Below are 17,963 nucleotides of genomic sequence, written 5' to 3' on the forward strand. Positions count from 1 at the left end.
AATATTAAGGATAGAGAGAGCAGAATGTGAGTTCTATCCGTTTTACCACAGAACTATACTATTCAGGGAGAGTTGTAGTTGGTATACGAGAGAGGTTACTATCATTCTCTAGCAGTGGAAGTAAACCTACAGTCGATCAAATTGATCTTCAATTTTATGTCACATTTGATTATGATTTATGGAAATTATATAATTTACTAAATTTCTCGAATGAATTCCAAAATTAGGTACAAATAAATGGAATATAAAACAAGTAGTTATATTGAGCAACAAACAAAATTCAATAAAAAATAATAACTGAGTTTTTGTTATTTTTAAGGTGAGGATTAATCTTTTTTTCAGAATTATTTTTTGTCTTGATCGTTGTCAACACTCTAGTGGAGAGGAAATAAACAATTTCCATTGCGGAAATGAGGCTAAATCCCATCGAGAGTCCAAGAAGTCCACCAAAATAAGCTGAAATCATTAAAAATGCCGATTTGATTGATACATATAAATTGTAATAAAAGATGGTACTACGTCATAAAATCACTATCTCTAGGTTGAGTTACGCCCTCATAATTTTTTTTCACCGCCAACAGGTTTAGCTCTATACCCCAACAAAAGGCTATAACTCTATCTTACTCCTAAATAGTATTTATGGTTATTGAGACATGAGTAGGTCGTTGAAGGCATAAATCGAGCTGCGCTAGATTTGTTAGATATCTTAGAGGTGTTACTACAATTTCCTGATAACAATATCGAACTATAAGCTGTTACTAGGGAAAAATTGATGATGTTCCATATTGAAGAAAGCAATAATATGACTATGTGTGAGCAGGCGCATTGTCTTGATAAAACAACACTTTCTTCTTAGCTAAATTTGGCTGTTTTTGCTTTATTTCTTCGCTCAAAGGTTGCAATAAGTTCGCGTAATACTCGCCGTTGATAGTTTTTCCTTTTTCAAGATAGTCAATGAAAATTATCCCACGCGCATTTCAAAAAAACCAACGCCATGTCCTTGCCTGCAGATGAAACGGTCTTTGCTTTCTTTGGAGCCGGTTCTCCCTTTTCAGTACATTGTTTTGATTATTCTTGTATTGAGGGTGTGAAGTGATGAACCCACGTTTCATTTATGAAAGATTGCCAAATACTCGATGGAAACATCTTCACGACACTGTTTTTGTTCCATGCTTGCCAACAGCGGTGCACATGTACTCCAATTAAAAAGCTGGGAGTATGGAAATCTAGTACTCTGGCGGAAGGTTATGTGGATAGCTCAATGGAGAATAAAACAAAAACTGCCATATGCCGTCCCAATGTGCCATGTCTTCTGAAGCTGTTGCAAGTAGTTCACAAACCTCAGTCATTCAACAGCAAAGTAATTTGTGGATCAAAGAAGTAGCAGCTGTTGACGTCAGCGCTGGTACTGGCCTAAATATTTCTATAAACTCTTATAATAATTCAAATTTAACCATTTCAATAAGTACTTTGTTGTATTTTAATTCATCTTCGTTTTTTATTGTTTGCCATTAAATAGGTATAATCATATTTGTTGATGTGTTATTTTTTTGAATATAAGAAATATTCATCTAGGATAGATGACAAAAATTTTAACGATCATAATATTTTAGAGGGCGGAACTGAAGGCGGGAAGTAGAGGTGTGTAATACGACACTTTCTAACCCTCAATGACGTTAGTAATGACAGCATTGCATATATGGTTGTAAATTAACACTATTACCTATTAACGAGTGCCAATTGAATCGTACATCTGTACGGTTTTTGGTACCGACGAGATCGTTAAAATAAATTCTTATAACCGAATGATTCACCAATTTAATTCCAGTACTGAAAAATAACGTTTTATATAAATAAACTTCCGACATAAAGCAGCAACGATTTTCAACCATTTCAGTTGAATTTTATCTTGAGGCGGCTACAGACGTAACTGCAAGTTTGACAAGCACGCATGTTAAAACTTTTTGTGCAAGCAAGCGCATTTTCACTTCGCCACCACACGGTACAAGCATATCGGACAAGCGCCACTTTGTATTTCAAATATGTCGAGTTCGGACGACGACGATGCTCTTGTTTTGGTTGCAAACAAAGAAACGTAGCGTGTGATGTAAAGACTGGTTAAAAAGAAGAAAAACTTATTCCCACATTAAGATAGTTCCTCTAACCGAAACTGGTTCTTTTTATTTTTTATTACAAACGTACACACAGTATGGTTTTACTTCCATTGTGGATGCCAACTATAGGTTTGATTTCGGTACAAATGGCCTAGTATCCGATGGAGGTGTGCTTCATTATACAGAATTTTGGGGAAGATTACACGAAAAATCATTAAACATTCCGCAAGAAAAAGAAATCTTAATTAGTTCACGAATATTGACGTACGTATTCGTTGCAGACGATGCTTTTCCTGTGAAGACTGATATGCTATCGAGAGCACGACAAATTGTCGAGAATGTCCTTGGGATTTTAGCAGTACGCTTTAAAGTGTTCCATACTACCATCAATTTAAACCCAGAGCATATTGATAAAGTAGTAAATGCAGCTTGTGCATTACATAATTATTTAATGTCGACCGTAAAATACATCTACGCTCCAACTGATTCTTTAGACTCAGAGGAAATAGAAAATAGCATATTCCGAAGTGCTCTAACGTCAGAGAATACTTCTATGTTACTTTTATAAAACTCACAAGTCGCTGCAAACATACCATATTTGATGCTAAACAAGTAAGACAGGAATTTATGAAGTAATTTACTAATGAAGGACAAGTGCCTTGGTAAAAAAATTGTACATAACAAAAACTAAAACTGTTTGTATACAAGTTGTATGTAAATGAAATGAAAATAAACTATATAATATGAAAATTTGTATCAAAAGTAAAACTCACCTCGGACTCATTCAAGTTGGACACAGAGCTTCACGGAGTTTCTTGATCCCCCAGAAAATCAAATAGGTGGTAGTACCAAAGGGAGGGCTTATATATTTCGTATGTACCCCTGCCAGAACGAAGAGATCCTTCAACTTTTTTCTTTTCTCTTCTATGATTAGTTCTAAAGGAATTTATCTTCTTCACAACTGCTTCCTTGTAGGCATTGGCATCAATTAATCTGTATTTTTCTAATAACATTTTGTACGCTGCCTCTCTTTATTTAACACGCCACAGACACGGTTGACTTTGAGACACTCGAATAAAATCTTCTAACAATTCCCGATTGCTTTTTATCTGATCACTAGATATGGTGATAACAATAAAAACTCTCTCAGGACTGACGTTCGTTTGTGCAAACTTCTGCATTTTCAGTACAGTAAAATTCATTCATTCATCAAGCAGCTATTCCAATTTAAAAGCTTGTGCAGATTTTTCCTACAGACGCTCAAGCTTGCTTGCACAAAAAGCTTCATCATGCATGCTTATCAAGCTAGCAGTTACGTCTGTAGCCGCCTTTAAAGTCATTTTACATAATATGTAGATAATTTTTGCCAAGAAAGTTAAAATTTTCATTGACAATGCGAAACTAGAATAAAAATTGACGCTTCTGTGTAAAAATTAAAGTTTTGTGTGAAAACAATAGATTGTACTCTGTGTTGCCAAACCGCTAGTAAAAATTGAATATTGTAGTTCATCAAATCGACGTAGCAAAAATATCGTCGTGTACTTGTGTGTAACACTCGTATACAAAATTTGGATTTATATCATATGTAAAACAGGATATATTAATTGTGTAGCTTAATTGGAATCCGTAGCTTCCGTGTAGCTCTAAAAACATGGAAAATCATCCCCTTGTGGAGAAGCTATAGAGGAATGTAATTTTAGAAACCAAAAAAATCTATTTTAAACTGTCATTTTGTCGGCTGAAGGGTAATAAGAAATCGCGGAAAAATTGAGATGAATCACCGGACGAAAGACATAACAAACTTTAGGGATGTTGGCCATGCCTAGAAACCTTTTCCATACACTGTTCCCATTGTTGAAAGCTGTGCTGGAATTCTTCTTCAATGAGTTGGTTCAGTACCTTCGTCGGCTGTGTTTTAGCCGCTTCTTCACTTATAAGTAAAGTCTAGTTTAGTCCCTTTCAAGTTTAGCCCCTTTCTTATTTGGAAATCTTGTTAAATTCAAGCGGACTTTACTTTGAGTAATAGGAAAGGAGCTCTTACGCAGACAGGTGCATAGTATGCAAATTATAGACTTGGTACTGCATAAATCGACTCTTAATGTTCACGTATGATAGGCAACTAGGATCAATTTAGGATTGTTTCCATTACTATCGTCTGTTTTTGACGTTTAGAGACATTCTAAAACGTCCAACTACTCAGAAACTTGAGTACGTTATAAATATTCACTTCTATAGACTTCTTCAACAATCTAGTCGCGGTTTCTTCTCGTTTGATTAGAAATATTTGTTTATATCCGATTTTGGAAAATCACCAAGCTGTTAAGCATGATAATAAACTTTGAACAGGACATTGAATTTCAAATTAAAAGCTTTCGGAAACAAGTTTAATATTATTTCTGTTGTTTAAGTTGATTAGAGTTCAATAAGTACACTGATTATAAAACTGGAGCTAGTTTTTCCATTTTACTCTTCACTATCCGCTATAGCTAACTTTGTTACCGTAATCAATCTCTTATTGGTTATCATAAACCTTCTCTTAGTAAAGAGGGAGAGAAAATGACTATAAATAATATATTATTATTTAAAATGACTTCATAGTGTCTCATGTGTTAGTTACTTACTATACATTTAGATGATTCGTGGAGAATTCCGTGGAAAGTACTCCTTGAGAACTTTCAATGGTGTAGTCGATTGTTTGACAATCGGGTAAACAATTGCAATTTCCTCTCTCCATGTCAGATATGTGATATTTACCCGAATGTACAAATCCGGGCATAGAGCTTTTCACCATATCTATAATTCAATAATTAATTATTTAACTTGTATGTATATAATTTTCTTCCATTAAAACGCAACTACCCAATTTGATAAGAACAAATCCCAATACTTATTCTAGCCCCTGTGTTTTTTTGTAGTGGAATGACATAAAAATTGAACACGGCTGCATCACAGGAAAGGCCGAAAGTGAAATAAATACAAACAATTACTCTAACAACAAAGTCAAAAGATGTGTATGTGTGTGTTTTTTTATATAGGTTTTGGTATTCTGCTAAAATGATCTTTCTTCCAGGTTCCTGCGTCTGTTAGGCGTCCGCCCAAATGGCAATTCCGTAAGTGATCACAAATGTGACCACCGACGATAACAGAACTCTTCGTCTCTATTTTGGACCTTGTTAGGTTCAAGATGAAATGTTGCTCACACCAGATCCTTTTTCGCTGATGAGCTCTACTTCTTTTTTGAAATTTAGTCTGGCATCTATCTTCATTCTCAGACATCGGAGCTCTATCGTCTTATATTTTTTTACTGGTTAGCAGCACATCCTCAGTTTCAGGCCAAATGAGTCCATATACCTAGAAATATGTTCGACGACCGTATCAAATCTCTTCTAGGTGCTTCAACACAATTACTTCAGTCATGTCGTTAACGAATGCTAGGAAGTTCACCTCCTCCGGTAGTATCAGTTTTAGTAGTCCATTATACATGTTTCACAAGAAAGAACCTAGTACTGAGCCTTGAAGTACCCCTCCAGTATTCATTAGGGACATTCACTGTGTCATATTTAAGAATTTTGTCTGCGAAGTAGCTGGTTACTATCTTGTACCTCCTTTTTATTCGACTCTGTAGTTCTTTTCATTTGCAGTACTGACATTTGTGTGTATGATAGTTGTAGATAGAATATTTTATGTGATGTTACTTTCTATTTTAAAATTCAAATAACAATTTTCATATGTTTGTTGGTCGTAATTTAGATCTGATTGTGATGATTTACCTGCTATTAATGTTAAACATTTAACATCTTTCAAGTTGCATAATCTAGCTGTTGCATAGTTATCTGGAACATAGATATCAGTATTATATTATCGAAAATTTGTAGGTAGTTTGAATGTTGAAAACACCATTAGAGTCTAGCTGGAGAATACAGAAGCTCGAGAACAATATGTCAAAAAGAACAAGAGAGGCGCATTAACCGAAAACTTGATAATAAATTAGAATTTGTTGACTACTTAAGAAAAAAGAAATGCTTCGGTCTAAAACAACGAGATTATTGATAACAGCAATAAAACTCACGAAAATATCTCTAAACAAGGTTTGCTGGACAGAAAAGAATCGAAGGTTATCTTACCGAGACTATTCTAATTCCAAGAAATGATTTAAATCAAGAAAGTCGAAATAATATTTTGATAAAAAACCATAGTAAGACTTCAGTACACCTCCCACCCCTGACAGTGATGAAATTTCAAATGTATAATTTAAATTGAATGAGAAAGGGATTGACTAAATTTGGTACTGTGAAAACGCCTACATTCGTAGGTATGGAAGCTTGAATTTACTCAGTGAGGGGGTGATGGATCCCGATTCCTGGAGAGTTTAATGTAGAAAAGAGTTTTTCTTTGTCGAAGACGATGGAAGCGATCTATAAAGTACCAGTGGTGGGCATTCGAGGGCACAAATTTAACGATATCTTACATAACTTAACTTCACCTCACATAATCATCTAACCTAACCTCAAAAAATTTAACCTAACCTAAACTAGAGAAGATTCCTGGATTCAAATTTCGAGTTATAACTTCCTTCTTGCGTTAGGTGTCGAAGGCAAATGAAATTTCCACATAGAGAAAGAGAGAGAGTTATTATTATAATAATATATAAATAATGGGAACAAAAACAAAACAGCTTTTTGGAAAGTGTAATATATTTTGTTTCTCGTGGCAAGTAAGTGCGGGTACATCTGTGGCTGTATTATACCCTATCGTTAGCCATTTGGCTTGAGAAATGGTTTACCAGGTTATAGAGAAAACGCAGAAAGCCTGCAACACCGATGATGAGATTTTCATTGATGTGCAAGGTTTATATACTGTCCGAGGGAGCTGTACATCTCCGAACCTAAGAGATGCTATCATCTCCATATCCAGCTCAATCCAAATATTCGGATGAAGCTCAAAATATTTCGAAAATCTAACATCTCCTTTATTTTAAGCTTCCGCTGGAACAAATTTCATCAATAAATCACCTCTATGCATTATATACGGTGATTTATAAGTGTGATACCCTTCAGTACCTACTTTGTTTTTTGAGATATCAATTTGAAAATTTGAGGTATTAGTCGTCACATTTTAACATTATTTGCAATCCCACTGGGAGCTCCAAAATGCTTTGATATAAAAAAACTGTGAAAATAATGTATTGGTATTTTCATTCACCCTGTATAAGATTGAATGAATAATAATGGAATAAATAATTTTCTAGAATTTTCACTACTATTGGCACGTTTTGATTGCAATATATCTTCATTCTTTAACTTTTTACATTATTCATTATATTATATATTGAAATTTCATCAGGATCCGAGGTGAGGTATACTGAAGTTTCTTAAATTGATGTTTTATTATAGAAATATTATATTTGTCAAATTTATAATTGTTAGAAATTTTGATTAATTTAATTTCTTAGTTCATGTTAAAGTTATTAATAATATATTGTAAATATTTTTAAGATCAAAATAGATAATATCGAAAATGTCTTTGAAGATTTGGGTCAATACGTTGAATATTTCATTTGGATCTCAGGATAGTGGAAATAATATCAGTGAGGTGGTGTTAAAATGATATTGAAGTTGTAGAAGTATTTAATAAGCTCAATTCTAAGCAAAATAATAGTACCCAAAACAAATAACTTACTTTCATTAGGTATGAAAAAGAATGGCACGCAGTGACATAATTGTATTGTTAAATTCATTCGACATTCAACCATACAGTTATTGAAATTGTATCTCTTATAATAAATCAAATTTCTTTCGTGGGAATACCAGCATTTTCTTTTTTCTACGGAAGTATCAAGGACTTCTTTAGTACAATAAGTTATACTCGGAGTTAAACCAAGAAAATTCACTGTTTTCATTTGTATCAGATTATTTTGTAAATTCCAATCTGGGATAGTATAAGGACTATGAATCAAAACCTACAATATTCAAAATAAGTGATGTGTGAGCAAAAGTAGTACCATATAAATATGGAGTTTCAAATATGGTTTTTTTTCTATACGTCAGTTACATTAAAGGAACTCCACTCTCACATTAATCAAATGATTATTTCATATTTTTTTATGTAAAAAGCAAGCACACTTAAGTAATTCGAGTGGTGTCTACCGAGTAGAGATGTCTGTAGATATTGATCTAGAACTTCTGTAGGTTTTAGTGCTCGGAAAAGACATGTCTTGGTAACTGATTCCACATCTCTAAAGATATGAATTTCGATAAATTTCTGTGTTTCTATAGGCGAACTCGGTGTTCATGGCCCACGTCTTGCCTGTCTTGCGAAAACTGTTCTAGGCGGAATTATATCAGATAGCCGGAAGAGCAATTGCCGTGGTAGTGTCCGTAAAACAGAGTCATCTCAAATTTAATGTCAACTCTAGATCGCCTATAAGTCGAACTGCTTTCTTCTGTATTGAGTTGAGCATCTTTGTGATGCAGTTTTAGGATTTCGGTGTGAAGCTAGTAAAACATCGTGTTGCATATAGTAGTGGACCCAAAACGCTACCTTGGGGAACACCTACTTTGATTACATGAATGGTTGAATATTTGTTTTGGTACTTAACCATGAAATACCATGAAAATTACTAAAACTATGTAGAACTTCAGTTTTATTTCTCGTGATTTCAAATCAGAGTAAAGTTTGCTCTAGCGACTGGATTATGATATAGGAAAACTTGCAGTCCTCTGCAGAGCTGGGACTGTAGTGGATTTTAGAAGGGGTTTCTTCTGGCGTGGTATTGCTTCATTGCGCGTTTGTTGATGGATCGTGGATCGAAGAACCTTGAGATGTTTTAAATGTGTGTAGAATGTTTTTTGCTGTAAGTAAGTAAATTCACCAGGTTATGGAAAGAGCGCAGAAAACCTAACGATTCCATGCGAAGAATATGAAAAAGTATTTTTACTAAACCGTTTAAAAACTTTGCCTGTCGTTTGGGTGGTGCTAACGCCGCAAACTATGACGTTTCTTTGGGTACTAGGAAGAAAACTAAAATTTTGAAAATATTTACTCATCATGATGGCTATGAGCCATATTTGCATGGCTTCTGCGGCATGTATATTTTGAATCTGCAACAACCTCTAGAGGTAACTAGCACTTCTTATATTGTCACTGATTATCCCAATCTATATACATTTTGAAGATTTTCAATAAATTTATTATAAATTAATAGAATTCCAGCTACAGGATATTGCAAGTATCTCTAATATCGGGTGTATCACACCTCTAAGCTGATAAAAAACGGAAAATCATAAAATCATTGGTCGAAATATATCGTCGCATAGAAATCTGTAATTTTTCATGATTTCATTAGTTTCAAGGCCCTGTTTTAAATAATAGTGTCTTCTTCCTTGTTTTCTGAAACTTCAGAGGCACTATCACGAGGATTGCTAATACTAATTTTCTAGTTTTTCATCTATATCACATGATTCGGCTTCATCTAATCACTACATCACAGTTTCTTCAAAGTTTTAATCACCATAACACACGTTTCTTGACGGTCCCACATAAATTTATGATTTAAAAAAACTCACAACAGAAAGTTGGCGTCTGGTAGAAAAACAGTCGTTTTAATTTCCATTATCTATCTAAATTCAATTAGAAATTCGAGAGTGGAGGATTAGGAAGCTGTCCAAGAATTAAATGACGTGGCCAGGCCTCAGGGGTGTTGGTCAACTTTCCGGCTAATGCTTCATATCAAGTCTCCAAAGTATTTAAGTATTTGTGGAACAAAATTTCACTTTCACATGAGAATTATAATGGCCATTATCATTGATTACTGTGGGTATAGTGAGCTTTTTTAATTAAATTAGAATATTAGGAATCAAAATATATTCCTTTTAAGTAACTGTTTAAAAAATATTTGAGGCGATTTAATGTTTTTTTTAACTTACATCTACTCCATATGCGGGAAAACTAGATGCAAAATAATCTTTTGGTTTGTTATTAACCAGTAATTCCAATCCAGTTTCGTGGGTGCAGCCTGACACCCGTCTGGGATTCTTCTGGTATTTATCTTTTCTAAAATAGAGCAAATAGTAGGATAATGTTTCAATCATCAAAAACTGATAAGAGATGACGTATTTAAAACAATATAAAATTAATCATAGTTGAAAAAACTGAAAAAAAGTTGATTATAATTTCTTTCTAGTTTCATCCATACAGATCTGAAAGAAAATTGTCGTAAAAAACATTAGTTTTATTATATTAATAATTACTAACCCTATTTCAGTTAAGTTAATCCTAAAACAAAATATATTTTCACAGCAGCTCAAAAGCTTATTTCTATTGTAACATCATTAAATGCTTATCGACAATAAACAATAACGATGATATGTGAATAGGTTTCCATCATAAATCGCTCAACGATTTTCCAAATACATAGGAGACAACTTGGATTAGAATACTTTGATCTAGGACTCAGATAGCAAGGACTTTACAGAGTGAACTACCTGTTTGAAGGCTATGAGACTTACATCTTCTGGTTTTGTCCGTCTCTGAACGAAGGTCACCACAAGATATTTAATATCTGACTTGAAAGGTAGTAGATGGTACTCCAATAAAGATCTGAGTATAAATCCCTCAAAGGCCATAGCTCTATTCACTAATAAGTATGTTATGAAGCTCCACAGAATAAACGGAATCAAATTACTGCAATTGTTAGGATAAATTGCATTTGATACGATATATTCAGCATTTCTAAGCAGCTGATCGACTGATTGCCTTATACGTGTCCGTGTCTTCACTTCACAGTTATTGCTTTATCATTTAAATTGATGATGCTAATAGAATTATCCAGGATTGCTCGATGGCGTGTGTTGGCGTATTTGAAAAGACACGTTCAAACTACATCGTCCTATTTATTATTATTCTATAGCTTTTCCTAGTTTCCTGGTTAAACTATGTAGAGCAGATATACCATGTTGGTGTGGGGAGAACTTAGTAAGCTTTCTTATAAGCGGATCATTTATATTTTTATTGATTTCGAGGAGAAGGACGAAAGTCCGAAGGGATGATCTGACCTGGGTCTTTTCTTCACCTTAAGAAGTTAATATTAATGCCTCTCCAAGACTCAAGCACCTAACCTACTGCGAAAAAGCCTCCTCATAACTAAGACAGTTCCTTTTGGAGTAAGGTCAGTTAGTTTCCGTTTTTTACTGGAGATTTGTACAGCTTAAAATCTCATTTGATCCTTTCTGTCGTAAATAATCTAACAAGATCCTAGATGTGCCTTTTCGTACTTATGGAGAATGAGTATCTGGGAGTAGTGTTTCACTGCTTGTGCTAATAAATCTTTTTCTAAACTTGACTATTTCATTTTTCCTTTCTTAGGACTTTGTTTATCCCAGTGGTTACAGCAATCCACAACAGCTTTATTTCATGGACGTTTCACTTTGTACCTTTTGTTTATAATGCCACTTTTTTTGGTTTTGTGTTATTTTCTCACTACAATTTAGGATTTTGCTAACAATAAACTGTCTCATTAGTCAGTAGTTGATAATTCTTGGATCAAGAGGAGTTGAAATCTGGAATATGATATTATGAAATGTATCTGCGTCCCAATCAAAATTGAAGTGTTTTTATTAAAATTTTGTAGAACTTCTTGTTTCCTTTGTTCCAGGAAGGTTTCATATTTTCCATAAAATCATAGTCATCAAAGTTCATACTTACCTAGCAATAGTACTATTTCTTAAAGCGTGAAGGTTAAAGCTGCAACAATATCCATATGAAGTAGAAATTCTTTGGAAAACATTTCCGCACCTTTGCGATTCCCCTTTCCATATACACTTTACTAAGAAATCCTCACAAGTTGGAGCTAAATCGGAAAGTTGTTTATTTATCACAATATTATTCGAATCAAGAATATACTGAAAGTTTGTCAAGTTGGCTAATGGTATTTTCGTATGGGTCTTATACTCATAAAGATAATAAAGTAGTTTGATGTGTTGGGTAACTTCTTCTTGGTCAATATTATATTTTTGTGTTCTGAAAAAATCCGTTAGTCAATAGAGATTTTCTGATACCTGAAATATAATTTCTAATACCGAAGTCATAAGAAGATTTGTCTATCTAATTTGAGTGGTATGTAGAAGAATACAAAATGGGGTAGAGGCCAGTACAAATGTAGAAAAGTGGATAGAGAATAAATAATTAAACAGAATACACTGGAAACAACGTTATAAGTGCTGGTAAATAAATCTACAAAACAGTTGAAATATTCAAAACCCAAAGATACCAAGTGAAAAAGTATAGAAAGAAACATGAAATCCAAAAAAGCTAATATAGCAAAGAGAAGAAAAGTGACAAAATAATTTTAGATAAACGATTAATAAAAATTGAAGAATACGATAAATTTATGAAAAAAAAAACAAAATTCAATCGTAAAGAAAAAAATACATTGAAAAATAAGACCGATAGATTCATGGGACTATACAATTTAACTTCTGAGCTGGGTCTTCTCCCTGCCTTAATAGAGCTAATTCAAACGTCTCCTGGACTCAGGGATGGCACTACATATGAAGCTAGCGCGAAAAAACCCCCTCAAAAGTTTTGGTAGTCCCTTTTAGACTAGAAAATGAGAACTAAATTCTATCTAGCTTATAATAAAGATACGACTGTTAGATATTTATTAAAAAGAAGAATGATAGAATGTGGGGCGATAAGATTCAGCTTCTTAGCTGGGTCTTCTTCCAATTTTACTGATAAAGCTAACTCCAAAGTTTCCTCTAGTTAGGGATGTAACTTGATATGAAGCTAGCGCGGAAAAACGTCCTTATGGTTGTCCTTGTAGAAGTAGGAAAGAAAAACGAAATTCAACATAGTAAAAATATAATACGAGTATTATTTATCTATGAAAAAAATAATGACGAAAGTCTGATATCAGTATGGATATTCCTTTAGAGCAAGAGTGGAGAAAAAAATCTTGCAAAGAAAAAAGTTGAGAGAGCTATTTATATTAAGTTTAATTGTTTTTTGGAATATTCTCCATCCAGATTAATACACTTCTCCTAACGTTCCTACATTCACTTCATTTATTTTATTTTATTATCTTCTTCTATTACTTTTTTTTATTTTCCTGGATCTTTTCCTTTTTATAGGTCTTCCTTATTATTATGTTCGCAGTTGTCTGGATATTCTTGAAACGAAAATGCTTAATGCAGTTTAAAGGTCAAAATGTTCATACTATTTTATCCGTACTTCCCCAAAACAAAACTAAATTGGTATGTACAATGAAAATGAGTGAAGAAAGAACGGCTGGAGAATCAGAAAACATCAATAAGAGATCAAGAAGATATGGAATAGTCAAGATACAGGCAATAGAACGAAATATAGGAATTATTTGAGCTTGAGAGAAATACGTTGAATTCAAGACGGAGTTCTAAATAGACATAAGGACGAATCAAGTAAAAGAAAATCAATTTTACGATAAAATCAAGAAGAGTTATGTATACTTACAATTTTTTAGCTAATATAGTTGCTTTCTTTTTCGATATTTTATTATGATTACAAATTGTAACAGCAGGAAAGTCGTAATGCCAAATAGGATAATTATTGCTGTCTGTAACTGTGATCATAGGGTAATTTTGAACATTAGTGTAGGCTAACGAAAATAACGTTAAAGCAGTTAATAATGCTAATAAGCAAATAGTTATCCAAAAACATCTGAAACAAAATAATTTAAGCTTCTTTATTTAAATTCAATTAAAGATTTGTGATGATGACAATGAAGTGAGTCGATCGAAACGACTGTTGTCCTCTAACCTATATGGAGGACAATAAGAGGCTAAGTTCATTTAGACTAAGAAGTAGATTTAACATGACTAACTCAAATGAGATCAGATTATGTTTGGAATACCCGGTAACATTATACAGTTTACCTCGCATATAATGGTATAGCCGGTGTATTTGTTTATAGTGTGCGTGAGAGGTGCTAATCTCAATTTTAGTAACCCGGAGCATTACCGTGAGAATCCGGAATTTCCCACTTTCTTACATTCGATTAATTTCGAACAACTATTTTTTCACAAAACTACATGAAATTTCCTAGAAATTGAGACCTAAATAATTATTTTTTCGGGTTTGTATCCAAAGTTACTAGAATATTAGAAGGTGCTAGAACACCAGCTACGTCATTATGTTTACATTTTCTATATTTTTATGTTAAATAGAACCTCACTAACATTATGTTCGAGTTATGAGGATGTGTGTTATATCTATTATTCTAGTAACCTTGTTTGTATCGACCTGACGCTGTGTCATTTCTGCTTCTAGGAATTCATACATGTTCTCCACAACCAGCTGATGTTGCCGAATGAAGAAAGATAATTATTGTAATAGTTATTATATGACGGTTGCTACTTAACTTTTGAGAAATAAAAGTAGATATTTATAATTGTGTATGCCTTATTTGTTTTCCAAAATGTTCTTCATTGAGATCAACACATTTTTGCGTGCGTTTGAACCAATTGTCGAAGCATTGAGGCAATCGCTTCTTCAAGTGCAGAAAAACGTTGACCTCGCAATTTATTTTCAACTTGCCGAAAATAAGATGAAATCATTGGGTACAAAACAAGAACTGCACGGCGGATGACCCATAAATTCGATGTATTGACCGTTCAAAAACGTTTTCGTTTGAACTGATGTGTGAGAGCTTGTTGCATTGTAGTAGTGAAGAATAATTCGTCTTCTGTGATTGGTTTCCCTGATGTTTTCGAACACTTTTGGTAAACATAAGGTGGAGTATCATTCAGAATTGACCTTCTACGTTGCTCCAATGGAACGGTGGTGACATGTACTGTTATTCCGAACACAAAACAGGCGACCATTTGTTGTATTTGGCTCGTCTTTGTTTGCACCAATAGACACTTGCTTTTTTCAAAATGATTGTCAAATTATGCGGTAATCAACATGAATAAATCTTTTTATCTTTTTACAGCAAATTATTCATGCAATATGCGAGTGGAACTGATGCCCAAGTATGACACAACAGTCGATTATGGACGACTCACGAAACTCATCCTGTAGTGAAGTGCGACCACGATTGAATTCGGAAGATCAGCGAAACACATTGGGTCAAGATGGTGCTTCATCACCAAAAGTCGAAGCGAGTTGATCGGCATACCGATATTGGTTTAATCCACATTGAAAGCCATAAAAAATGACAATATGTTCTGAGTACGTTCACCAATAGCAAAATCAGTGTTGCCATATCTCAGAACTTCAATAGCAGTCTCGTAAGCTGCTTACTTATTTTCAGGCTATTTTTTTTTAGCAACTACGAAAATATCGTCCAAGAAAACGAAAGAAAATTCTGGAACTCTTAATATCAATATTTAGAGTTGCCGCATCGTGATTTTTGATTTCCCATTTAAATTATACAGGGATTTTTTTTATTTTAACGAATTATTGTGTTTGAGTATCTGTTTATGAATACTTGACCTTTTTGAAGGTCATCTATTTACCATATAGATTAACATAGATTTGTCTTTGTGTCTTTTTTGGGAGATGCGTCCATTTTCTTTCACAATATTGTGATGGCTGCTATGGATTACTTATAGCAATTGATATGTTTATCTTAAAATAGCCAATAGCAAACTTGATTTAAATCCAATATAGCACATTTAAAATGATATTTTAAAATAACTTTGGCAACTTGTATTTGTCCGAATAAGCAAGAAATAGATCACGATGCTCTTTTGAACTGCGAACACTTTCCAAAACTTATAAGCTTAGAAGTTAACCTCGACTAACGCAAGTTATAACAGCTTCAGAAGATACTACGCTTATTCAATTTTAGTAGACTTTTAAATTTTTTTGTATTTTGTCCCTAATTTTTATATAATTCTTCAAGATTAATTGAAAATAAATATATTATAGTGAGAGATTATTATATATTATTATTTATTATTATAATTATCTTTATCATCTGCATATTTTTTATTTCTATTAGGTAACCTTAAAAATTCATAGGCTGACACTTAGATGGCACTACTGCAGATGATTTTTAGTTAGCTCCAGCTTTCGTAAGTTACGTGTATAAACTTGACAGCTGTCATACTATTACTCTTCAAGTTATAGCATTTCGAGTGAAGCAACTTTTGTTAGTTTGAAAAAAATGGTTTAAAACAAATTTTGTTTTTATGAAAAATTTTATTTCACAAAAAAATTGAAGACAAGGCTTCACTAGATAAACATAATTAGGACTTTGTTCTAGAAAAATCAACCGTTGAGAAGAAGTTTGCTAAGTTTAAACAAGGTGAAATCACCACCGTGGACGAAACCATAAACAATGTCCACAAAATAGTTTTTTACAATCCTGAAGTGAAGCTAAGAACCTGAAGATATCAAAGAATTGCGTTGGATATGTTCGGAATGAATATTTGTGTATGCGAAAGCTCACTCTGGAGTTCAATCAATAGTCGATATCGACTATAAAAACCTTAAATGGCAATTATTGCGTTGCGTTATTGGCTTTTTGAAGGAGAAAATTGCCGAAAACTGCTCTCTTTAAAGAAGAAGAAGAAGAAAGGGCTGCTTCATCAAGACAATCCAACGTCCTGGTAATCAATGAAAACGTTGACAAAATTGCATGGATTAGGTTTCGAATTGCTTCCATATCCACTATATTCTCTAGATCTATCGCCTGACGAATTTTTCCTATTCTTAAATTCAAAAGGCTGCTCGTTGAACAGAAACATCGCGCCAATGAAGATGTTAACACAGAAACTGGAACCTAATTTGAGGTTAAGCACAAATCATATTATACATCATCAAAAAATTATATGAGTTATATCGCCATAGGAGGCAATTATTTTGAATAATTAAATGAAATTCTATATAAAAGGAATGTTTTCTATTACGGAATTAAATATTATTATTAGATTAGATGTCGTTTACCGAGTAGAAGGCACTTTCCAATAAATTGTCTTCAAATTATTGTGAAATGTGGGAAAAGATGATATCGATTTGATTCCAATTGGCAAGTGATTGTGCATTTATTTGCATTGTAAAATATTGAGCTCTTAACTAATTCTGTTGTTGTTGTGTTGTTGCAGTGGAATGAATCAACATTTTTTATTGTAAGCCTATCAGCTCCAGATGAGTATTTATTTTTGATGTCATCAATTGCACTGTGAAGCTCTGCTCAAACTACGAGCATTAAGAAGAAACTGTGCAAGTTAAAGAATTTGATAAATTTTTGGCTACATTCACAAAGTAATTATTGAGGTTATCAAGTGAAGCAGAGATGAAGAAGCCTTATTTCTCAGATAATTCACAATGGGCCATGTTTCTTTAGAAACATTACGAGAATTGGCGAATCTCCTGTTATAATAAATATCTTTGGCAGCTTTTATTGTCTTATGATAATTTTTTCTGTATAGTTTCACGTAATTTTGAAGATGACACATATAAATGTCTGATACAAAACTGAATTACTGAAACTCACCTTTCTAAAAATGTTCTTTTTGGAAGAACTATGAATTTGTATCCATGTAAAGCCGTGCTTAAGCAAAATTGTTTTATTTCCGCTTTAAACATTGTTCACGGTAATACAAAAATATAGTTTCCTGTAATCTGTTATTAATATTCGTAGAATTTCTATTCACATTCACATTAAATCGTATTTCATTTACATTTAAAGCAATTTATGGCGTTTTTTATTATGAAATCGATAATATAGTTCACCGTATTCTTTATTTTGAGTATAGGAACAAGTAATTATAATTTTATTCATTAGTACTACAGTGTTTTCAGGAAGACGAAGTTCAAATAAATATATTTCGTAGACTCCGGAAGTGTGTAGAAGTCCAAGGTGCC

At 33.2% G+C, this 17,963-nt stretch overlaps 1 protein-coding gene across 1 annotated transcript; it reads right to left on the minus strand.

Annotated features, from left to right (window-relative positions):
• Positions 1 to 238: 238 nt before the first annotated feature.
• On the minus strand, positions 239 to 17,761 carry LOC130449660 (sodium channel protein Nach-like). Its single transcript, XM_056787610.1, has 9 exons — positions 17,593 to 17,761; positions 13,602 to 13,808; positions 11,817 to 12,131; positions 10,040 to 10,166; positions 7,794 to 8,073; positions 5,885 to 5,947; positions 4,736 to 4,907; positions 1,724 to 1,830; positions 239 to 456 (listed from the first exon to the last, which is right to left on the minus strand). The coding sequence occupies exons 1-9, from the start codon at positions 17,682 to 17,684 to the stop codon at positions 281 to 283; spliced, it is 1,539 nt and encodes a 512-aa protein (XP_056643588.1). The 5' UTR covers positions 17,685 to 17,761; the 3' UTR covers positions 239 to 280.
• Positions 17,762 to 17,963: the final 202 nt, after the last annotated feature.

The sequence above is a fragment of the Diorhabda sublineata genome, chromosome 10, assembly GCF_026230105.1.
Source record: "Diorhabda sublineata isolate icDioSubl1.1 chromosome 10, icDioSubl1.1, whole genome shotgun sequence".
Taxonomy (NCBI): Eukaryota; Metazoa; Arthropoda; class Insecta; order Coleoptera; family Chrysomelidae; genus Diorhabda; species Diorhabda sublineata.